Source organism: Prionailurus viverrinus, chromosome B2 (assembly GCF_022837055.1).
Source record: "Prionailurus viverrinus isolate Anna chromosome B2, UM_Priviv_1.0, whole genome shotgun sequence".
NCBI lineage: Eukaryota > Metazoa > Chordata > Mammalia > Carnivora > Felidae > Prionailurus > Prionailurus viverrinus.
Window position 1 is genome coordinate 43,815,501 of NC_062565.1, and position 24,306 is coordinate 43,839,806.

Below are 24,306 nucleotides of genomic sequence, written 5' to 3' on the forward strand. Positions count from 1 at the left end.
AATCATCTTTTTTAGACAGTTCCACAAATCAACCCAATATTTGCCCCCATGTTTAGAAGTATGACTCCCGACAACAAATGAACTGTGTGTGTGTGTGTGTGTGTGTGTGTTTCAAGGCATGGCTTTGGCAATTAGCTAGCTGCGTTTAAAAAACCAGAATGAGGGGCGCCTGGGTGGCGCAGTCGGTTAAGCGTCCGACTTCAGCCAGGTCACGATCTCGCGGTCCGTGAGTTCGAGCCCCGCGTCGGGCTCTGGGCTGATGGCTCGGAGCCTGGAGCCTGTTTCCGATTCTGTGTCTCCCTCTCTCTCTGCCCCTCCCCCGTTCATGCTCTGTCTCTCTCTGTCCCCAAAAAAAAAAAAAAAAAAAAACAAAAACCAGAATGGTTGGGGCGCCTGGGTGGCGCAGTCGGTTGAGCAACTGACCTCAGCTCAGGTCGTGATCTCATGGCTCGTGAGTTCGAGCCCCACGTCAGGCTCTGGGCAGACAGCTCAAGAGCTCGGAGCCTGCTTTGGATTCTGTGGCTCCCTCTCTCTCTGCCCCTCACCTGCTCACACTCTGTCTCAAAAATAAATACATATTAAAAAAAAAAAACCAGCATGGTAAAGAATTTAGGACTTTTTGGCGTGCCTTTCATAAGATATTGTTTTTACGTAGGAAGGGAGGTATGCATAATATAGACACTTCCAGCTTCACATAATTTTCTAAATCTAAAAGCCACAGTACATTTGAAAAGAAAGATGATCACTTATGTCTTCAAATTTAAGTTTCCTTTTGTGTACATAGTCTGTACCCTGCAGGCTCCCCCCAGTGATAACTTATCAACGGGAAGAGAAAGAGAGACAGAGAAAGACTGGGGCCAGTGGAAAGAGGAAGCTTCAGAAACTCCCGGGGAGGGTGCGAGCTGGCTGCAACAACCCAGAGAGAATGTGGTCCCCGTTGGAGCCCTGCCCAGGCTTCAGCCACGGGGCGGTGGCGACCCCTCCTGGCCTGTCCTTAAGCAGCGGAAACTGCATCTTCCACAGCGAACACGTATAACATGCATGTGTGTTTTCTATTAGGCTTTCCAGAAACTCATAAATGGTTGTAAAAACCATTGCGCTAATAGAAAGAACGACATAAATGCTGACTGAAGCTATTAATACTGGTTGCAGTTTATGTAGCAGACTGAATCAGGCTGAAAACTGTTAGATTTTTATGGCTACTTTGTAACAGGTTATTTTTAACTATCAGGCCATACATTAGGCTCAGCCCTCATGTTCAAACATCGAACATCGGGAATGAACGAGTCAAGGGAGACGCTTTCTCGGTCCAGCGTTGGGACCTAGGCATGTTCTTTCTCAACGCTCCCTGCAAACGCTCGGGCTGAAGTGACTTAGCCACATTTAGTTCATCCTCCAATGCCCACATCTTTTGTAGAAGAGCCATTGACAAATTTAAGAATCGTCACGCAGCCACCACAGCTCTAAATGTAAATAATTACTGGTTTCTGTCATTCTGTCACTATCCCGTCTGAAAACTCTCCCCCAGCCGCCCATTCTTTCAGTTGTTAATACGTCCCTCTCCAGCGCCCTCTGTGGGTGGGCCAGGTTTGGTGTCCCTCGCCTCTCGCGGATGTTGAGTCACGACTCCCCAAGTAAAGCTGGGGGTTGGTAGTATATTTGGAAAACCCACACGGCAGTTGTTCCGTGGTTTATGAACCGATTTGATCACCGTTTCCTAAATGACCTACCTACTCTTGTTTGAAAACTCAGCACCACGTGCATGTTAAATAATGAATTATTTCAATGTCTCATGTATACAGGTCAGGTGCACAACTGCGGGACCAGCGGCCTGCGTGGGGATCCACACTCGGCCATTTACTAACTTGGGTGGGCTACTTCACCTCTTGTGCCTCAGTTTCCTCCTCTGCAAAACAGAGATCATAACGAGGGACACCTTGTTAGGATTGCCATGGGGGATGCCTGGAGGAGACTTAGAACTACCTTCGTCTCTCAGCGTGTGGTTCTTATGGGCAAGGCGTGACGCTGCTGATGTGTAAGAAACAAAGTGTTCAAAAAAGCTGGTGAGTTCTTAGAATTGCAAGAAAAAAAGCCTGCTTGGTAAACATTGTGCTTGACTTGTCCTCCACCCTGAGGAAGCCACCCCAGATGATTTACGCAGTCTTTTGTTGAGTTTTCAGCTGGCCCTTTCACTCTGACTTTGCTGTCGTAACCACAGTCCCACCAGAGTGAGCCTTGTTCCTGACAGTCATGCAACAGGCAACCTTAGAGGGTAAGTTCAGTACGGGTTGGGGGCGACTGATATTTTGCAGAATTCCCCAGATATACCACAGTAATACCCACCCTCCCCCGCCCTTGCTCAGAGGAGTCCTCTGGGTGCCCCCACTTGCCCCCTCACGGCTTACAATCTGTGGGGAGAAGCTTTAGTTGCACGACTTTAACTTGCATCTTCTAAAGTTTGAGGTAAGAGTGTTGCAGATTAAGTATGCAACTTTACATTTCTGTTTCTTAAAATCTCCGTGGGGTAATGATTCAGATTTGGTTAACCCCAACGGAGAATTTGAAATACTAGTTTTTGTTTGTTTGTTTGTTTTTGGCATGGCCAGATCAGATATTTTCACGGTAGTTTTGTGTGTGTGTGTGTGTGTGTGTGTGTGTGTGTGTGTGTTTTAAATCCCCTTCTGTTGAAAATGAATTGTATGGAGAAATTCACTCTCACCTTCCTGGTACCTAAAAGAACCCAGATTTCTTCGTAGTCACGTGCCCAGTCAAAAATACTTATGTTCCCAGACTTTTACTAGAGAAGGCCAAATGACCAAGTTATGACCAATGAGATCAAGGTGGAAATTTATGGATGGGCTTCTGGGCGAGAAAAGACCGACACAGCTGCCCTTGCCTGGAACTCGGACGTAATGTCCGGAAGTGGAGTACCTATCTTGTGACATGAGAATGACAGTCACACATTAACGGTAGAGAATCAGTGCTCCAAGGATCTAGATCGATGACTTCTATGAGCAGCTACAACTGCCTGGACCTCTCTACTCTCTGGCCTTCTTGTTATGTGAGAAAAGCAAACTCTGATTAAGAAGTAAACATTTAGAAAGAGTGCTTTAGAGCAGGGCATGGCACATAGTAAAATGCTATGTAGGTTTTTGCTAAGTAAAATAAAATAAATATTTGCTTGGGTGTCTGTAATCAGGTTTCTATTATATGTGGCCAAGCACTGCCCTTGCCAATTCACGTAGATATCGTCAATATTTCTTTATTACATTATTATTCTAGCACCTTGTGCAGTGCCTGGTACTGAATAAGTGTTTGTTGAAAGAATGAGCTATTCAGTAGGGTCTGAGGAAAGGTGAGGGCCCCTAAAATGTAACTCTATATGTGTCTATATGCTTATGCAACTGCTTTATCTCGTTAGAGGGCCTACAATGGTTCCCTTTCTTTGTGTAATGGTAGCCCTCGGTCTCTCGGGGATGGATGAAGGGATTTCACTTGTTTGGCCTGGCATGCCCTCCTGGGGGTGCATCAGAGCCAAATGCGGGCACCAGCCTGCCCCTCTCTGCCCGGTGACACAGGGAGGACTGAGGCCAGGGCCAGGCGTAGACAAAGTGTTGAGTAAAACCTGTCTTTGAGGTCCCCAAAACAGAAACAAAACGTGGGTCAGATTGTTCTTATTGATTGGTTTTAAATGTGGTTCTTCCCCACCCCCCCCCCACCCCCCACCATAAGGCTGCATTTGACATAACAAAGGTGATACGAACATTATGTATTTTCAGCTCAGAGAGAGTTCTGGTCATAGGACAGAATCAACCAAGCAGACGCTGGGAGGTTTCAAAAGTAGCCACGAGAATGGAGGGCAGGGGATATGGGACAGGCTTACAGGTGAAGCTGGAACAGGAAGCAGATGGAGGAAATGGCCGTGACATTGATGAGGCCGGGTAGACCCTTTTATCGAACGTCTCTTGGGTACCCGAGCAGACAGCACAGGTGCTTCTTGAAGTGTCTGGGAGATGATGCGTTCATTCAGCTCACAAACATTGGCTGTGGGCCAGATGCTGAGCTGGGCTCTCGAGACAGTAACTAGTGAGACGCACACAGCACGTGTCCTCATGGAGACTGCTGCTCAGAACCCTGCTTCCCAAAGCTCCCTCCTGGACCATCAACACTGAATCATCTGGGAGCCCTCAGGCCTCACCCCAGACCCACTGTGTCATTATCTGTATTTTACCAAAACCCCAGGGGATTCAAACATGCATTCAAGTTAAAAATCCTGAATAACACGACAAACACTGGGCACATAAGTCCTAAACGTGTCTCTTTAGCTCATGGGTCTACTCAGACGAAACTCACGCATGGGCTTGAGGGGGTGTGGGGTGCCCTCCGGAAAGACAGCTCTAGAGCAGATTTTTAAAGAAAGTTAGGAGTTTTAAAGTCAAAGTTCTGTGTGGCAACCTACCGCCCCCCTCAACGAATTATCTAAATAACTGATAAATTCAGAATACCAGACTGCATTTATAACCCCTTGGCTTCAGTTCCCATGCTTCAGCATCACTTAGTCTGTAGCAAAAGAGTTTCTTTTCTTTTTTTTAAGAAAAATAATTTTTTAATGTTTATTTATTTTTGAGACAGAGAGAGACAGCATGGATGGGGGAGGGGCAGAGAGAGAGGGAGACACAGAATCGGAAACAGGCTCCAGGCTCTGAGCCATCAGCCCAGAGCCCGACGCGGGGCTCGAACTCCTGGACCGCGAGATCGTGACCTGAGCCGAAGTCGGACGCTTAACTGACTGAGCCACCCAGGCGCCCCGCAAAAGAGTTTCAAAGCTGAGAAATGCCTGGTTTGTCCCGTGATCATCATGGCTCCCTCATGTCTCCGGAACAAATTTTCCACACCCCAACTTTTCCTGTGTGAAACAGAGAGAACGTTGTCCATCCTGCCTGGACGAGATAGTGACCAATTTGGCAAGGAGAGTTTATGATTGAGGTGTTTGAAGTTCGCGAGAGAAAGTTTAATACGCCACCTGGATTTCACATCTTGTCATTCCCCAAAATGGGGAAACCCAGTCTAGATGCTAATTTCCCCAGAGCCATTCTCCAACGAGAGTCAACAGAGGAGAGAGAATTTCCCCTCAGAGCTACGTTCTAATGACGGAGGAGAGGTTATGAGTACAGACGTTGCATAACCAACTAGAGTACTCCTGAGCCGCTCCCTGGGCGGCTCAGTCGGTTGAGCGTCGGCTTCGGCTCGGGTCATGATCTCACGGTTTGTGGGTTCGAGCCCCGCACCGGGCTCTGTGCTGACAGCTCAGAGCCTGGAGCCTGCTTCGGATTCTGTGTCTCCCTCTCTCTCTGCCCCTTCCCCGCTCATGATCTGTCTCTCTCTGTCTCTCTCTGTCTCTCGAACACACACAATGAAGTGCGGACACACTTAAAGCGCACACTGCTGCACTTCTGAGGGCTACACACCCTTATGCTTAACAGTACAGCTGTTAGACCCGTGTCAAGTCTTCTCACTAACACAACTTCGCACGCAAGCACATTTTTCAGATTAACGGACACACGTCCTGTTTATTTAAGGAAGTATGTAAAGGCCTCTGCTAGTACCTGGAAATATCAGAACACACAACAGCCGTCTGTGTGTGTGTCCGTGTGTGTGGAGAGAGAGAAACGTATTTAGCTCCCCCGTATAAACTGCACAAAGACAAGAGGTGTCGGTTGCACAGGATGAGGTAACGGTAGCCAGAGGTGAAAGAGCATTTAACTCGCGTTCAAATTAGTCATTTAATGTTCCTTTACTCCCCAGGCCTTGATCTGAGGCCAGGCCAGGCCAGGCGAACTCGTTCTGGTCAGACGGCGGGAAATTCCACCACATGGAATGGTGTTGGTGGTCTCCACTCCCCTCCACTCCGGCCGGGGAGCCCACACAGCGAACACGGGCTCCTTGCACTAATGAATGCGCCCACCCACACAGGACCTGCCCCCCCCCCAACCCGGCCCCTGCCCCCCTCCCCCGCCCCCTCCCCGAGCGGGCCCCGTCCACATGCAACCCCACCGCCAACCGCCTTCCAGAGATTCGTTTCAGAAGCAAAATTTGCTAAATTATAAATGGCCAGCATCCGCCTCAATAATGAACCAAATCAAAGACCCTCTGGAGGAATCCTCTGGGCAACTTCTGGGAGGTGCCAGAAGGAACTACTCACGCCTTCCCCTCCCTCTTGCTCTAAGCCTCAAGGACCCCACCGCCTGTGAGGGGGCACATCTATGCAGGACGTGCCAAGCCTCGGACGTGGGTCCCACTGAGCCTAGGTTATTTGTTTTTCCTTGTTAAGAATGCTAATCAAAGCAAAACTTTAACCCAACAAACAAACAAACAAAATATCCTGAGTTGGCTACTTGCACGCAGGGGTGGCCAAGGAAGGCAGGCTGAAGGGTTCCTTTATGACCAGAGGCGTTTTTGAAATGAGACAGCAATGGCTGCTTTACGAGGAAGTGGCAAGACAGTCACCTCGTTATCCTCACCGCTGTGGTGGTCTGGGGACCACCCAGGAGCCTCCACCATGATAACAGCCTGGGCTGAGGTCTTCTTCCAGGGAACCAGTTGTCCCGAGTTGGGACATAGCTACCTTTCTCCAAAGAATAGGTCGGTGTTTCTGATAGAACAGACATGGAACCCCACTGGCTTCCTCGTTCTCAGCGGACTAATTAGAACTCACATTCCTGCCTTCTTCCCATTGCCTTAGCTCTCCCCTCAGAGCATGACATTGAATGAGAGGAGGGGCCGTGCCCATCCCCTTGGAAAGACTGGGCCCACCGGGATATGGGGCTGAGGGTTGGGAGGGAGGAAGAGGAGGCGGAAATAATCACCTTGTGATTGAAGTGGCTTGGAATAATAAATACACACGCTCTTTTAAACATGGCTCGCCACATCCTGGGGAATCTAGAGAAACGTTCCACATCACCTCCCCAACCCTCACTCCCAAGAGTAGTTGGCTTTCAGGACGATTTGGGAGAAAGCACAGGGCCTTTGATAAGAGGCTTGTTAGTTCTGGGCTAACAGTCCTCCCAGACCGCTTTGAATCCTTTCAAATATTTTCCCATTTTAGGTCAAGGAGGTTCTTAACCATAAACATTGAAGGTGGCGGAAGGGGAAGAGAGAAGGGAGAAAGATGTGACCAGGACAGTAAGTTACCAGGTAACCAACGACCTCTCTGGAGGATCCATTGGGTCTGGTGGACACGCCCTGCTCTGGGTGTAAGGGAAGATGGCTTTGAATCCCCAAGGGAGACCTGGGCCTCGTCTTGAACCCCCAGTTTGGGCATAACTGTGTTCTATGCAGAGGATGCTTGAAAATCCTTAGGCTAAAAAAGATTAGCCCTCTCTGGCGCTGATTCCTCCAACCGCCAGAAGAGGGCAGCACATGCTTCTACATCACAGCGAAAGCCCGGCTACCGAATCCAGAAAGTGGACACGAGGGAATTTGGGAGAGGATTTGTGAAATTAGCAGCAGCGGTCGTAGCAGCTTTAGCTATCGTATATTGGTGCCCATGGTGTGCTGGGAACTTTCCTAAGGGCTTTAATGCATTAATTCATTCAATTAACAAGACCACGCTACAAGAAAGAACACTATTATAATCTCCCTACTATAGACGAGGAAGCTGAGAAGTATAGAAGTTAAGAGAACTGGCTACTGTAATCTGAGACTACCTGAGACAGAGGTCGGCAAGGTATAGTCCAGGGGCCAAATTCAGCCCACTGGGTGTTTTTGCACTGCCCTCAAGCTAAGGATGGTTTTCACATTTGGGGATGGTTGGAAAAATTCAAAAGAAGAATAACCCTTCATGACCCCTGCAAATGACGAGAAATTCAAGGTCAGTGCCCACAGGCAAAGCTGTACTGGAACACAGCCACACTCACTTGCTTACGTGTTGTCTGTGGCCGCTTTCTCACTCCAAAGGCAAAGCTGAGCAGTTGTGACAGCCCACAGCGTTGGAAAAATCTGCAGAATTTATCATCTGACCCTTTCCAGAAAACGTGCGCCGAACCCTAACCCAAGGGGTAAGTGCTACCTGTTTCCAGCCACCGCAGACACGTTCCCGGACGTGGAGTTAGGACAGCTAGCCTAGAGGGATCCAGAAGTAATGCTGACCTCAGGTCATTTTCTTTCCACCAGCATTTCTGGGAATAGCCCACGTACCACGTTTCATTTTTTCACACCTGACATCTCTGAAGTCATACTGCTTCTTACCATCACAATGTTAAGCATATTGTTTCTCACAGGTAGTTAAAATAGTAAGGTCTTATCCTAGATGACACCTTAGATGAGGCAGCTCCCACCTCAAAAGTCCGGCCGCTTTTTGTACCTGTCCGTGGATGGGACGCTCACTTCTTTTGCTGGGAGCCCATTCTACAATTTTAATGGCAAGTTTCTTAATATCGGGGTGGCGCCTGTGAGCCTCAATTTCCATATATCGAATGGAGATGGTCTAAGGGAGGGACAGGTATATGTTAGGAAGCAGGTACCTGGCCACTGGGATAGGGAGGCGCGTGCACAGTGGCTACAAGACGAGCCTGTCTGCTGGTGTGGTCAACCAGCCGGGCAGGCTGTGAGGTGGAAGGACAGGAATGAGCTCGTGGGGACACAAACCACGGGGGACATGGCAAGGGAAGGAAAAACTTCCAGTGTTGCAAACAGATTCTTTTTCCACCAGCATCAGCCAGGAGCATGGATGGCCCACCACATCACCTCTTAGAAGAGAAGACAGGACAATTCAAAGATTCGGGCCTGACGGAAGGAAGAGGCAGGGAAAGCAGGTGCAGCTGGCTTGGTCACATTTCCGTGAGGGCTCTGGGGGAAGATGAAGGGAAGGGGGGGGGGGCAGGATGGGAGCAACTGATATCGTGGCGATATTCAATCACACGTCGATCAAGTGGGACTGGTCATCCCAACGATGAGATGAGCTCACAGAGTTTTCCGGGACATTCTAGGGGTCCTCTTCCTGATAGGTGGTTTTGGATTGCCCACTTTCTCAGAATCAACCTGGAGAGCCCACTGCTTGCTTCCAGGTCCCTGGAAGTGAAGCCGCAGACAGGAGCCTCAGGAAGGAGGAAACCCTCGCCCTTATTCGTAAACACACGACAGCGGCTCAGAGAACTCCGCGGCTAACGGCAACTTGTGTGTTGCAGCCAAGAATCTGGGGCCAGGAGGCGGCAAGAAGGAAGCCGTGATACACTCTCCCTCCCTCTGTGGCGGGGCAGCCAGGTTTGGATTTGGGGTTGGGGAGGAGGGAGAACAGAAGGCTAAGCCCCAAACAGGTGCTTTTCATTTGGGGACATGTGTCCTGGATTTTCTGGGACAGTACCAATTTCTTCTAATTTGATTATTTTCAATGAGGGCAATTTGTTCGACATCTGATCTTGAGTTTGGAAAACGACGGCCACTACGCTTATAACTTAACGAGGGCACCAGCTCAGCCTCTGGTGTGAAACCCTGCTCTCAACACAGAGCACTCTATCCAGCACATCACAGGTACCCGGGGAAGGCGTTTAGGACTTTGCTTAGGAAGTCGGACGTATTTTATTAGGACAAGTACTTTAGGAAGAGTATTAGGGCCGCACAGGGTCTTGCATGAGTGGAAAGGGGCCCGTCTCTGCAAACACAGCCCAGGAGCCTGAGAGTGAGGATAAAAACACACAGGCACGGGCAGGCTGCGATGGAACAGAGTAGGCAAGCTGGTGACACAGGCCTGAGGCTGCAAAGAGCTCTCTCCTGCTCCTCAAGAGAGGAGAGGAAAAAAAAAAAAAAGAAAATACATCTCAGGGGTAATACACACCAGCAGGGTCGGGGCAGGGGCAAGGTGGGGCCAATGCCTGCAGGGAAGAGACCGACAGCTTTGTCTACAGACAAAGGAAAGGGAAATCAAAGGAGGCCAAAGGTCAAAGTAAATGAAAATAACAGCTCCGCCAAGCCCGGAGTCCTCAAATCAATAAAATTTGTCATTCTTCCGGGAGGTTGGTAGGTTTTTGTCTCCTGGGAGAACCCAACTGTAGCTGACCGGGGGTCCCTTCTGGCTTTTGTCCGCTGGTAGGTTTAGAGCCAGATTTGCGGTCTGCGTGTGTGTGCGGCTCTCGGAACTGGCTGTTTTAAGCTCACCCTGAGTTCTGTTTTATGGTGCCCCCCCGCCTTGTTTTTCTTCCTCACCTCGTTCTGCTGTGCTGCTCTGCTGGGCATGGGCTCTGGGAGCGGTTATGAAGTCTTTCCTGAGCAAGTGGAGTATACATTTGAGGATAACGAGGCGGCTCATCGGAGGGAAGAACACAGACGCAAAAATAGAAGACAATGCTACACTTGACGGGGGAAGAGACGAAGGGATTCCAAGGAAGCCTTGAAAGCCGGAAATCATGCAAATTGGGAAAAACACCATTCGGCACAGAAATGTGGGGTACCAGCAGCGTGATGAGTATGCCTTAGAGGAGTTAAAAAAGGAATATGCAAATGTGGCTGGGGAAAGCCATAAGGCTTCACAGTAGGTGTGGACGAGATAAAAGAGACGGGGTGTGAGGCTTTGTACACCCCTTAGGAGGGAAGAGAGTCCCATGGAAGTGGGCACGTGCACGAGATTGGAGATGGGAGATGTGGTGTGAATGCAACAGGAGAAATACTGGATTGTCTTAGTCCACGTGCATACACATGTCTGCTCCCTCTCTGTGCAAAAAGAAAATGGGGAAAAGTACATAACAATACAACACGAGGGGCGCCCTGGATGACTCTGTCGGTTGAGGGTCCGTCTGACTTCAGCTCAGGTCATGACCTCACGGTTCATGAGTTCGAGCCCTGCATCAGGCTCTGTGCTGATGGCTCAGAGCCTGGAGCCTGCTTCGGATTCGGATTCTCCCTCTCTCTCTCTGCCCCTCCCCTGCTCCTGCTCTGTCTCTCTCTCCTTCAAAAATAAATAAACATTAAAAAAATTTTGTTTAAATAGTGACTAACAGAGAATTAAAGATGCACATTAGACCCTCCTGTCAATCGCCTAGAGTGCACAGTATATACAGAAAGTGAAATAAACCTGTAGACTTAATAGGATAAAGCATAAGGAAAAAGGGAAGTTGTGAAAAAGTAAACTAAAAATATAGTATTTTGGGGTGCCCGGGTGGCTCCGTTGCTTAAGCGTCCGACTTCAGTTCAGGTCATGATCTCACGGTCCATGAGTTCGAGCCCCGCCATCAGACTCTGTGCTGACAGTTCAGAGCCCAAAGCCTGCTTCGGATTCTGTGTCTCCCTCTCTCTCTGCGCCTCCCCCACTCACACTCTGTCTCTATCAAAAAACGAATAAATGTTAAAAAAAATTTTTTTTTTAAACATAGTATTTTACCCCCAGATTAGGGTAAGTAGCGAAAATGAGTTTCTTGAAAGCCCAGGGGTTGGGCAGAGATTTTAAGAGTCTTGAAATGGCAGTTTGAAGGTTCGGAATGCAAAAGGGAAGACGGGTGGGTATTCAGAGAGAAAAGCCCAGGTCCTCTTGGAGAAGACAGAGTGAGGGAGACAGGTTTGAGGAGGGTGTAAAAGAAACCCTTCAAGGGAAGGGACAACCAGAGAGGCAGCGATGTCCCCGTGGCATGGTGCCGGAGCAGGATGGGGTACGGGGGCCAGGAGAGCCAGAGCTGTGGGTCGGGGCTGCCGCCAGGTCACCGGACCTCCACGTGTGGCGGTGGCATCTCAGAGGAGGGTGAAAGCAGTAAGTCCAGGAGGCAACACTTGCAGAGAGAGGTGGAGGACGTGAGCGATGTAGGCCCAAGCGCTGCTGAAGGTGGAGGCCAGGCCACCGCTGCACTCTGCCTCTCGGGGAAGCAGCATGGCAATCGGGGTGGGGACAGAGCTGACCGCCGGTCACACCTCACCACCAGGTGGGTCACCAGGTGTGCCGAAGACGGGATGGCCAAAGCTGGCGCCTTCCCCTGGTCCTTCTGCTGTAAACCTTCCATACTGAACCAGCTACTTGCCCCTGCTGGATTGAAAATGCACCGTGCAGGGGCTCAGAGCAGGGGCTCCTACAGCCGAATCCAAGCCCAGTGCTGCTCTCTCCATCCTGAGATGTCCTTTCTCAGGCCACGAGCGCTCCCTCCCGGTGAGCTCTGGATCCCATTCCCCCCTGGTCTCCTCCCGTGCAGACCTCCCCTCCCCGCCAAAGGAGAAGGGCCCTGCTCCTCTGGCCAGCCCGGACTCTCTCTGGTGGTGTAGGATCTGAGACATGGGCAGCTGCAGGCCAAGGGGATGTATCCAGAGAAGCCGCCCAAGGACTGCTCCAGGCAGCCGTGTGCGACAACGAGGCTTCCCGTGACCCTGTGCACCGCATTTCATACCACGGATCACTCTTAAAGCAAACAAACGGGGGCGCCTGAATGGCTCAGTCCGTTAAGCGTCCGGACTCTTGATTTTGACTTAGCTCATGATCTCATGGCTCGTGGGTTTGAGCCTGCCATCGGGCTCTGCACTAGCAGTGTGGAGCCTGCTTGTGATTCTCTCTCCCTCCCTCTCTCTCTCTCTCTCTCTCTCTCTGCCCCTCCCCTGCTCACTCTCTCTCTCAAGATAAAAAAATAAACTTCAAAAAAACACTTTCCTTCCTCATCTTCAGCGTCTTTTCCGTCTTCTACCCTTCCTAGCTTCCTTCTTTACTCCCTGGCTAGACCTTAACCTTCCTCCCTGACTCCTCTCTTGCTGCCCTCCCATAAGTATGGGTGATCCTTCATGTTGTCCCTAGTGCTCCGCTCTTCTCACTCATGGACTTAACTATGTGTAATTGTAATCAAAATAATATAGTTATATATAACCTGAGGTACATACAATCATTGTGCCCATTCTACAGATGAGAAACCGAGGCACACAGAGTCGGTATGATGGGCCCAGTGTCACAAAGCCAGCAAGAAGAGAGGCGAAGCTGGGGTCTGAGCCCCGGGAGGCCGATGCCAGAGGCTGCAAGTTGGAACCACCACACCGTTGCCTGTAGGGTCCTTGGTTCCCCCACGAGCCAGGGTGGCAATGGGGATCCCAAGTGATAAGAAAGTAAGCTCGCGTAGGACCTTACTCCATGGGGGTCTTGGGACATTCTGATGAGGAAGTCAGTGCTACCTTTAAGCGGAGTGAAGAACAAGTTTGGAAAGGAAGCATGGAGGGGCGTGGAGGTGGAATCAGGTCTCAGCAGACCAAGGGGACCAGGATCGGGTCATGACAGAAGGAGGAGGCTGAGCAGTGATAGACAACCTGACAGAGCACAGGGCCAGGGCTTCGGGGGTCAAACGTAACAATCCCGAAGGTGTAACAGGTGGAGCCAGCTCACGGACCCTCTTTGACGTGTCCTGCGGAGAGGAGGGAAATGCAACAAGAAAATGGGAAACACTGAAACAAGTGGAAATGAGCTGACACGAGCCGGAGATTTGAACGTGCTGGTTGCAGGTAGCGGGAGTATGAGCTAAGGCGGTAGCGTCTGATGCCGATATTCGTGTTGGTCTCATTTTGTTCAATTAGCAGCGAGACCCAAAGTGAACATTCGATGAGCATGTACCACGGGTCAGGCACGGTGCTTAAAGATTTACAGGCACCGACTGATAAAGCAAATGAGTCTGCATTACAAACCTGGGATACGCTATTAATTGCCTTCTGTGGCAATGAAGACATTGAAAGTATTATTAAGTATATTTCGGGGTGCCTGGGTGGCTCCGTCGGTTAAGCGTCCGACTTCGGCTCAGGTCACGATCTCGCGGTCCGTGAGTTCAAGCCCTGCGTTGGGCTCTGGGCTCATGGCTCAGAGCCTGGAGCCTGCTTCCGATTCTGGGTCTCCCTCTCTCTCTGCCCCTCCCCCGTTCATGCTCTGTCTCTCTCTGTCTCAAAAATAAATAAACGTTAAAAAAAATTTAAAAAAAAGTATATTTCACAGATGCAGAAACAGAGGCTCTGAGAGAAGTCTTTCTAGTGAGGTTGTGCAGCTAGACGCAGCAGACCTAGAATTCCAACCCTGGCCAGTAATCTCCTGTTTATATGTTTTACAGCCCCTGGTTAGCTCACTGATGGCAAAGACTTTGTCTCATCTGTCTTCACAACTCTAGAGCCTAGTACAGTGACTGGCATACAAGAAAAGCTCCTTAAATTTTTTTTTAATGTTTATTTATTTTTGAGACAGAGCATGAACGGGGGAGGGTCAGAGAGAGAGGGAGACACAGAATCGGAAGCAGGCTCCAGGCTCTGAGCCATGAGCCCAGAGCCCGACGCGGGGCTCGAACTCACGGACCGCGAGATCATGACCTGAGCTGAAGTCGGACGCTTAACCGACGGAGCCACCCAGGGGCCCCAAGAAAAGCTCTTGAAACATTAGCTTTGACTTGTGGCCACTCCGTGACATCTGTTTGTTGAGTGAATAAATGACTGTGTCTACAAACTGGGGGGGAATTCTCTTGTGTGCTACCTGGATTGGGTCTGGGTCTCAGTAGCTGGGGACTTTTAATGTGTGAAACAGGGAAATTTTGAATGGCAGTGGGAGTGGAGAGATGACCCAGCATGCAGACGATGTCACAGTATTGGGTTTTTTCACACTTTGATGTCATGAGGGCAGGAAAGGAACAAGCCATGGCCCTTGTATATATGGGGTCTGAGAGGTATTGGGTGGGCCAGAGGGGAGGGAGGGAAGGCTTTTTTCAAGAGAAAAAAAAAGTTGAAAACATATAAGGGCCAATCTGAAGACAGGACATTGAAGAAATAGATGCAGAGCTGAAGATCCAAAGAGAAAAATGGGAAAGCGGTATAGGAAGGCATGTCGGAGGAAGCCGGGGGTCTCTTGCTGAAGTTGTCACGAGGGGCTGCCTGCCACAGCTGGGATAAAGCAGAGAGGGGTGTGGACCGTCTTCTAGGTTAAGGGGCCGCATGGGGTGGACCATGGTGTTACTCTCTGCCTTGGCTTCTGGCTTGCTAAGCCTCAGAACTTTTGGACCCAGTAGACCGTAACTCAGGGATAAGGGTGGAGGGAAGGAAAAAGAAAGGAAAAGGGCAGGGGTGGGGGTGGCCAAGCTATGGTGACAGGGGAGGAACAAATGCGTGGCATCTAGCTCAAGGCAGGAGAAGAGACCGGCACAAAGGGCCATGAAGGGGATGGGCTCTCTGGGACAGCAGAAATGCCGGAGCCCTGAAATGCGCAAATGAGTCAGGGGGAGAAGGAGTCAGGAGGGCAAAACCCGACCCAGAGAAAAACAGGGTGAAAGAGAAGAAGTGGAAACAATGAAAATTGGAGAGTGTTGAGTTTGTAAGAAATTGATACATGACGTTCAGTGGAAACTGCTGCTTTGGGTTTGGGGATAGAAGAACTGTAAATACAGAGAATATGTAAATACTGTTTGTAACTTGAAAAATCTGGAGGGCTCAGATGAGAGAATCCTCCCGAGGGTGCTTTGACAAGTATGAAGGAAGGTATTTGTGGCTGAGAGGAAAGGGCCCTGGATGTAGAATCTGCAAACCGGAGCTGAGAGCTGAGAGCCAGTCCCGGCCCCGGGGGGACAAGCACGAACCACTGATTGGCCCATTTGTCTCGGGTCCCCAGCCAGGCAAGCCCGACCTGCCCTCGCACACACGGCCGTGAGGGGCCACATTCGTGCCCTCAACAGAGCACCGCAAACTGGGTGGCTTACCACACCAGAAATCTGTTCACCCACTTTTAGAGACCAGAAGTCCACCATCAAGGTGTCAGCAAGGTCACACTCCCTCACAGGGCTCTGGGGCGGGTTGGGGGAGAGAGTCCTTTCCTGCCTCTTTCAGGCTGTGGTGGCCCAAGGCGTCCTTGGCTCCTGGCCACAGCACTCCAATCTCTGCACCACGTTCACAGGAACCACCCCCCTGCTCTCCGTGTGCCCTCTCCCCTTCTTACAAGGACGCCAGTGGTTGGATTTAGGGACCACGCTAAACCCAGGATGATCTCATCTCGAGACCCTTAACTAATGATATCTGCGCAGATCCCATTTCCAAATAGGGCCTCAACCAAGCAAGAGCACGGAGCATGTTTAAAATATCTCCGCATCCCTTCTTCTTCCTCTTCTCCCCGTAGGCCACTCTCCTTATGGCGCCTCTTCACGCACCTCTAATGGCTGGCGTGGCCCACAGGATAAAACCCAACCTCCCGGGCTGACGCTTCAGGCTCTAGCCACCCTCCCCAGTCTCTGTCACTGGCATTTTCTCAGCTCCCCATCACCTCCTCCCTATAGTCACAGCCAACTGACTCCCCCTTAACCGTCATGACCCAGGGGAAACCCCTTCAAAGCAGCTTTCTCAAAGGCCCTGGGGTACATTCTTCCTGCTCGGAACCCCTCTGGCAAATATTGCTTCCCCTTCCCCATGGCAGCTAATGAGCTCTTCAGACTCCCTTGCCTCTTTTCTTGCTCTTTGGCTTTTTGTGAATTTAAGCCTTTTCTTCTGCACCAGCCAGGTTTTCAAGATGGGGAAAGTATCTGTTTCTGGTTTTCCTAGAATCTAGTCTGTGCCTGTTACCACCCAGGTCCTCAGTAACTGTTAACCAAAATATTTACTTTCCACGGCACCAACTCTGTTCCTGCCAAAATGTTCTTCCCATTCCCTGCATGCATGGCTGCCCCTCCTGGTCACCTTGTCCCCAAAGATGCCTTTCTCCTCTGATCTCCTAAAGCGTCTAGCGTTTCCCACCTTGCTTGGGTCCACTGTGTGTTCCTCTGATGGCCACTCATTCACAAAGATTCATGAAGCCCCTGCTCTGTTTGGCTCTGTGCTGGGCTCCAGGCTCCCACCCTTAAGGTGCTCCTTTTCCCCCTTGAAGGCAAGCGAACTTTCTCCTCCTTCTTCTTTTTCCTCCCGGGGCCTATCACAGTTCTTCAAGTGTTACCCGAGCTCAGTGTGAGTTCTATTCAAATTGCTTCGGTGAATTCTTAAAGGAAAGGCCAAATGAGGGACTTAAAGTGCACTGAGCTTAAATGAGGCGCCCGGACCCCTCCGAGAAGGCCTCATAAGAAAACTAGTCCTGGGCTCTGTAGCCAAGGCCAGATGGAGGATGAACCAGGTCTTGAGATGTGGCTTCCCCAGCACCCTCTGCACTTGTGGTAGGGCAAGGCTCTGCTTGCCGTCCCACCATGGCCTCTGCACAACTCCTTCCTTGAGCAAGCTTTCAGGGACTGGAAGGAAGTTGGAATATGTGGTTCCAATCAGGGCCTCCTGAGAACACAGGCAGGGTTATGAATGTGGCACAAACGGACAGTGGTATGGCCGAGGCAGGAACCTTCTGTGCAGACCATTATGATGTGCGGTAAGGCACGCTCAGAACACAAAGTGCATCCCTCCCTCCAAATTCAGCAGGAAGGGCCACGGGCCGTTCTCTTGCACCAGACAAAAAGAAGGATCTACAGCCCCTGTGTCACAGGGGACACGGGTGTGGGCGAATAGCCACGGGTGTGGTTCCAGGCGCTTCTCTGACCTAAGTACCTGAGGTGCCCAGGGCAGAGGTCACTACTGCCAGGGGCTCTGGGTGGAAGGGAGCCACTCACCAGCATTGTTTTGCTGCTTTGTGTTTTTGATGTAGGCAGAGAACTTGGAGAAGATGTCGATGCCTGCCGTGTTGGATTCCCGGTGTTTCGCAGCCAGTTTGGGGTACCTGGAAGGGAAGGCATGGTGTTCTAGAATCAGTGAGAACTTGGAGCTCCTTTACCCCAAGCGACTAGCAACATCCCTGTTTCTAGTTTGATCTACAGATCTTTTGGGGGATCTTACACCTATCCTCTAGGGCGGATGGGCAGAGAAAAGAGAGAAAACAGAGGCCAGTGAGGTTGGGAGAGTTGCCTGTGGAGGGTGGGGGGGTAGGACACAGTCTGTGGGCAGAGAGCCAGAAAAACCCTTCAGAGGGCCTGGGTTGTGCCCTCTTCAGAGATGACCAAACAGCGTTTGGACAAACAAAAGGACTCTAATCAAAATTCTAGAGGAGTTTGTCTCTACACCAGGTGGGTCCTTGAGGTTTCCCAAATCATATTAAAATAACCAGCCACTGCCAGGCTTGTGGTGATAATCCTAACTGTACTGAGCTAATTAATTCCAGGGGCCAGGGGATACTAAACACCTTGCCGCTGAAGCTTGGAAACCATTTCTCAAAAGAAAGGGTACCGTGGGTCCTCTTCTGAAATATCCTTCCCACGCACTTCTTTTTTTTTTTAATGTTTATTTATTTGAGAGAGAGCGGTGGGGTTGGGGCAGAGAGGGAGGGAGAGAGAATATCCTAGGCACAGGCTCTGTGCTAAGCATGCAGCCTGACCAGGGGCTCGAACTCATGAACCATGAGATCACGACCTGAGCCCAACTCAAGAGTCAGACACTTAACCGACTGAGCCCCCCAGGTGTGCCTCCTTCGCACACTTCTTACTTGTGTGAGGGAAAAAGGTGTGGAAAGCACCAGCCTCCAACAGCACAAGTGTTTTCAGTGGTTTTATTTCCAGGCGTGGAGACAGATTTGCAATGACCCAGCCTCTCACCTCTGCACAGTCGTTCATGTGAAGCCAGAAGAATACATGAGGCAGCCCGGAGTTAGGACTGTTTTCTATTGGCTCTAAAACTGGACGAGGTAAGGTTGCTTGTGTGGGAATCCGCGGCTTTGACCCCCTCAGCACCATCCAAGTGACCAATTCAGACCAATTTTTCAGAAATGTTATTTCACAGACGTTTTATGTGTGCGACCAGGCAGGGGTGGACGGAGATGGGGGACAGATGCGTACTTACACAGTTATGTGGACCTTTGTGATCTCTGCATAAATAGCTGGCTACTGCTCGCTGTTTGCTTCATGTTAAAAAGCAAAATACTTTTTAAATTCCTTTTCACGTGTTAAATAATATGAACCAAAAAGTCTCTAAAAATTACTTGTTGCTCTGTTTTTCCCTTCCTTTCTTCCTTCCTTTCTTCCTTCTTCCTTCCTCCCTCCCTCTCTTTTTCTTTTTCTTTCTTCCTTCCTTCCTTTCCTTCCTCCCTCCCTCCTTTTCTTTTTCTCTTTCTTTCTTTCTCTTTCTTTTCTTTCTCTTTCTTTTCTTTCATTTTCTTTTTTTCTTTTTCTTTCCCTCTCCCTCCCTCCCTCTCTCTCTTTTTCTTTCTTTCTTTCTTTCTTTCTTTCTTTCTTTCTTTCTTTCCTTTCTTTCTCTCTTTCTTTTCTTTCTTTTTCTTTTTTTCTTTTTCTTTCCCTCTCCCTCTCTCGCTCTCTCTCTCTCTCCCCTTCCTTCCTTCCTTCCTTCCTTCCACTCCTCAAGTGGCCCATTAGGTAAGACCGTCCACTCTTGGGCCATGCTAGCCGGCTGTTTAATCTCAGATATTGCTATGAGAAGAGTCCTCGGAAGGTCACCGGGTCCAGCCCTCTGCCATCAGGCAGATACAGGAGGCATTATGGTCCTCATTTTACAGGGAAAGCAACCAGAGACCAGAGAGGTAAAATGGCCATTACAAGGGCCCATGGGTAATAAATGGCTGGGGGACCCTGAGAATCCGGCCTGCCCCTGGAGCAGTGTTCCTCATATTCAATCACATCACTTCTCTGATATCAGCAAAAGCTACATTGTACTGAGTGCCTGCTATGTGCCAGGCACTGTTCTAGCCCCTTTATGGGTATTCGTCATTTATCTTTACAAAACTTTTGCTTTTATCGGGCTCATTTTCCACATGAGAAAAATGAGGCCCAGAGAAGTTAAGCAATTTGCCTGAGGCCACACGGCTAGGTAGCAAAGCCGGGACTCCAACCCAGGCAGTTTCACTTTGGAAGCCCAGCTCTTCAGGGCCTTGTCCTGTGCCCTCTCGCGGACTCAACTGTTTACCCTTAAAGCCCCAAAGCCCTCCCTCCAGCCTGGCTGAGCACCATGAATGAAATCTCTCTGTTCACCTGCAGAGGGCGCTCTGAACAAGTTCAGCACACAGGTCTTCTTGAGTACACCGGGAATTATCAGATTCATCTGCTATAACTGTGGGCACAACACCGTTTCCTGCAAGATGCTAGGTAATCCAAGATACTGAACTTAGGATCAACCTTCCCTATTCTGGCCTTTGCGTGTGGAATCTGGCATGCTCTTAGAACTGATTGCCTTATTGGGTGTTGTATGTAAGCAATGAATCACAGGAATCCACCCCCAAAACCGAGAGCACACCATATACACTGTATGTTGGCCCAAGTGACAATAAATCATATTTAAAAAACATTATTTGGGATCCTGAAAGAAAAAAAAAAAGAATTGATTGCTTTTATTATTAATAACTACCAAGGGCTCTTTGTTTTTGCTTGATAAGGTGAAGAGAGAAGGGCCTGGAAAATGCATTTTCAGTGGACTATTTGTTTGGATTTGTTGTTTTACTTTGCTTTATGCCATCATTCGGTCAGACTTGAAACAATGTGACCATTTCTTCACAATCAGCGTGGGCCCAACATGGGTAGATAGAACCAAATCTAAGACAGATAACAAAGGGCCATGGTGGTAATATTGTCCAGTTTTCTAAGCACTATGATTTACTGAGATTTTACTGCATAGCTTACTGTCCCATTTGAAGTTTGTCTTTGTGAGAAATGTGTATCCAAATATTAATCTCACCGATTTCGGTAACTAGACTTGAGAAGGCTACTTACTATCCAGGATGTTAAGTACATTCAATGCAGTTCCATATTTATACCATATTTTTTATATGCCTAGAAGTGGGCTGGCTACAAAATACATTCTGTTTCTCTAAAAGGCTAAGTAAGAAATAGTGTTTCATTCATAGAAGCATCTTTGAAGGTTGTGATGTGGTCTAATGACAATCAGAGATGATGAACTGCTCTAACTCCGGGGTTAGTAAACTACAGCCCACGTGCCAAACTCAGCCCAATATCTGTTTATATACCTCTCATGAGCTAAGGAGAGTTTTTAACATTTTTAAATGACTGAAAAAAATCAAAAGGAGGACAGTATCTTGTGACATGTGAAAATAATATGAAAAATAGTATTTCCGCGTTCCTAAGCTCTATCAGAACATAGCCACGTCCGTTCATTTCATGTTGTCAGTGGCCGTTTTCACTCCACAACAGCAGGATTGTGACACAGACTCTATGGCCCCTAAAGCCAAAAAGACTTAGTATCTAGTCTTTTACAGACAAGTTTGCTGATCCCTGCTCTAACTGATAACAATTTCTCTCCATTCTATTTTTAAGAGATCATATTTCAAATGCATTCATCTCAGACAAGCACTTAAGTTTCATTCTGGGATGTAAAACAGTTGGCTTCTCATAAGAAAAATTTTTTTGTACATATTAGTGGGAAAATACATATATATATATGCTATAAATATATATATGTATGTGTATATATATATATATATATATATATGCGCTATGACTAGCTTAGGATCCCAACTGACATCTCACTTCAGAGACGACCATGCCACTGAGCAAAAGGGGCCCATACAATAAAACCAACATGCATTAAGCATCCAGCAGGCCCTGTCTGTCCCTGGGGTTGGGGATACACTGGAGAAAGAAAGACAATTCTCCTGCCCTCATGAAGAGGCCTTAGCTGATTCTAGGGTCTCTCCTGGCAGTTGAGTGTTGACCGTCTTTTTTCTAATGAGCTGAAAAGGGGAAGGACCTCCTCTCTCCCTTTCCCTTTATTTCTGCTTCCTCACCTCACCAAATCCTCACTTGAGAAACAGGTTAATGCTTCTGATTCTTCTGATCTTTGTGTGCTGGCTTGTCTCGTCTCTGCTAATTAAGCAAATGATTTTTAGAGGTACACAGGGTCTGGCTTAGTCATTAAAAGACATCCCTTGGGATCTGTGGTTTTGAGACAAAGGTCCTTATGATTGCATCTGGAAAACAGTCACCAAAAAGGGAGACTGGCTTCTCTTTCTAATGCTTCAAGAGGCCATTTAATGAGCTCTTACTCAATGTCAGGCACTAGGCTAAGAAGTATTATCTTCAATGATAGCCCCATGAGATCAACATTACGATCATTAGTTTAGAGATTTGAGAATGAAAGATTAAATATCCACATGCTTCTCTGCATTTCCCAGCTTCTACCTCTCAGGCAGATTGGGGCCATGTGACTGGATTCTGGCCAATAGGATGAGAGGGTAAGTGATGTAACCACTCACGACCATGGCTTTTAAAAATATTTGGTAGGGGGCGCCTGGGTGGCTCAGTCAGTTAAGCGTCCGACTTCGGCTCAGGTCATGATCTTGCGGTCCGTGAGTTCGAGCCCCGCGTCAGGCTCTGTGCTGACAGCTCAGAGCCTGGAGCCTGTTTCCGATTCTGTGTCTCCCTCTCTCTTTCTGACCCTCCCCCATTCATGCTCCATCTCTCTCTGTCTCAAAAATAAATAAACGTTAGAAAAATAATAATAAAAAAATAAATAAAAACATTTGGTAGGAACCTTCTTACTTCTTCTCTGCTGAAGGAGCCTTGGAGGTCCCGTACTCCAAAGGCTACAATATGGAAGGGGGCCATACTGCCCCCTTGGACTTTGCTGGAGTGAGGAATAAACTGCACTCTGCTCAGCTACGGAGATTTTGTGGCTAATCTGTTACTGCAGTGTGGCACAACCCAGTGGTGTGGATTAGAACGCAAGTCCCTCTGACCCCAAAGCCCATCCTCTCAGCCACCGTGCCATCCTGTCGTTGGTACTGAGGCTGCTTCTCTACTTCCCAGAGGGTTGAGAAAAAGCACTCTTGTTTTACACTGTCGTGAGAGATCCCTCAACACTTCTTAAACTCATGAATTCGGAGTGTTTCCCAATTCTGGCAATGTTCCAAATCCTGCTTACACCCAACGCGTTCTTGCTAGTTGACTGACCACATACTGCGCCATGTTCCATTATCTGTTTCCCCTCCTGACCTCTTAGCACAGCCATCTATGCACTAGGGTTATTTTAAATAATAACCAGCTCAGGTAAAGCGCTTTGAGACCCTCATGGGATCACGGAGCTTCTGCTGAAAGGCATTTTTGAGACTATGTAGTTTCACCCCCTCGTGAGAAAATGGGAGACAGGCTTGCCCAAGGCCATACAAACAAGCCCTATAGACAGGTGGCTAGAGTCTGGTCTCCTGCCTCTCAGTTCTGGATCCTCTGAACCCTGGCCATTCTACAGAGGTGAGAGGTGAGGCCCAGCATGCCTCAACAGCAATCGCCAACGCTAATCCCGGGGCTTCCCTGTTGAGCATTAACTGGGCCGGTCTTGGGGAAGAAATGGAAGTGAGTCTCATTTAGAAACTACTGGAGACTTCCTGAATTCCTTTTGACACCAAATGCTTTGTGGGACCAAATACCAAATATGATTTAAAAAAAAAAAAATGGTTGGAGTGTTTGCATGCGGTTTTTTCCTTTAAAAAATAAAGCTAAGGGGAAAAAGGCTACCACAATGCCTTGGCTCTCTGGCAGCTTTTACAAACAGTGGTGTGATGAAAAACACATGGCAGAGCGGCATTCAGTGAACAGTTATGGGGGGTTTGCTGCCCCCTAGAGAATCAGAGAGGCAGGCTGCACTTCTCCTGGGGCCTCCCAGGTCCAGGCAGCGGGAAGCCAGCAGGGGCTTGCGGCTGTTGTGGGTAGAATAGCAGGTCTCCCTTTGTGGTGCCGAGGTCCCGGCTAGGTGGCATTTACTGGAAGGTAACTGGGGCATCTGCCCCCGTCTAACCCATAGAAAGGCATCTAAAGGACACTCCTCGGGGCTCTGGAGGGGTTGATGGTCTCATCGCTACGGCCTCCATCTTGGTGGAGTTCGGGAGACAGGCATTGTAACAGTTTTGAGTTTCCGCTACTTGGGTGTGGTGGGTTGTCGCATCACTGACGCACAAAAGAGCATGGAGGAAGCAGAACTCGGGACAGGTAATGGGGGTGGACAGGGAAGAGAGGAGGCAGCGTCTGCATCCAACCCTGCTTAGCTCTAGTTGGATCATGGAAATTTTTTAGAAGGATGAAACGATGACGAATCTGATGACGGTCCTCCCGTGGAAGAATGTACACGTGCACTGGAAGAGTGTAACTCCGGGGGTCTTATGGGCCCCGTTGGTCCCACTATGGATGTAGACAGGAGACCCCTGAGTGAGAGAAACAGCCTGGAGAGAGGCACAGCCAGTTGAGGCGGAGGGACCCTGGCTAAGGTGAGCAGGAGGGGCCCTCGGGTCATCCTTTCACACCGAAAGGGAACATCCGAGGGGGTCACAGCACACGACTGAACCAGGAGAGCAAGCCGCAGCCCTCCGCAGGCCCAGCCCAGGGCTGCATACCTCCACCCACGGGCCTGGCCGAGGACCCGGTAGGACCC

General features: G+C 49.2%; 1 protein-coding gene and 1 long non-coding RNA gene across 3 annotated transcripts in view; one reads left to right on the plus strand and one right to left on the minus strand.

Moving 5' to 3' along the window:
• The window catches only part of CLIC5 (chloride intracellular channel 5), a 164,851-nt gene that overhangs the window by 19,025 nt on the left and 121,520 nt on the right, over positions 1 to 24,306 (minus strand). For both annotated transcript variants that reach the window (XM_047859424.1, XM_047859425.1), the window contains exon 4: positions 17,544 to 17,650. In XM_047859424.1, coding sequence (XP_047715380.1) covers positions 17,544 to 17,650 — 107 coding nt within the window. The remainder of the gene's footprint in view (positions 1 to 17,543; positions 17,651 to 24,306) is intronic.
• On the plus strand, positions 2,158 to 10,212 carry LOC125165928 (uncharacterized). Its single transcript, XR_007152266.1, has 6 exons — positions 2,158 to 2,272; positions 7,106 to 7,194; positions 7,957 to 8,057; positions 8,711 to 8,813; positions 9,033 to 9,528; positions 10,088 to 10,212. It is a non-coding gene; the product is annotated as an uncharacterized LOC125165928 (long non-coding RNA).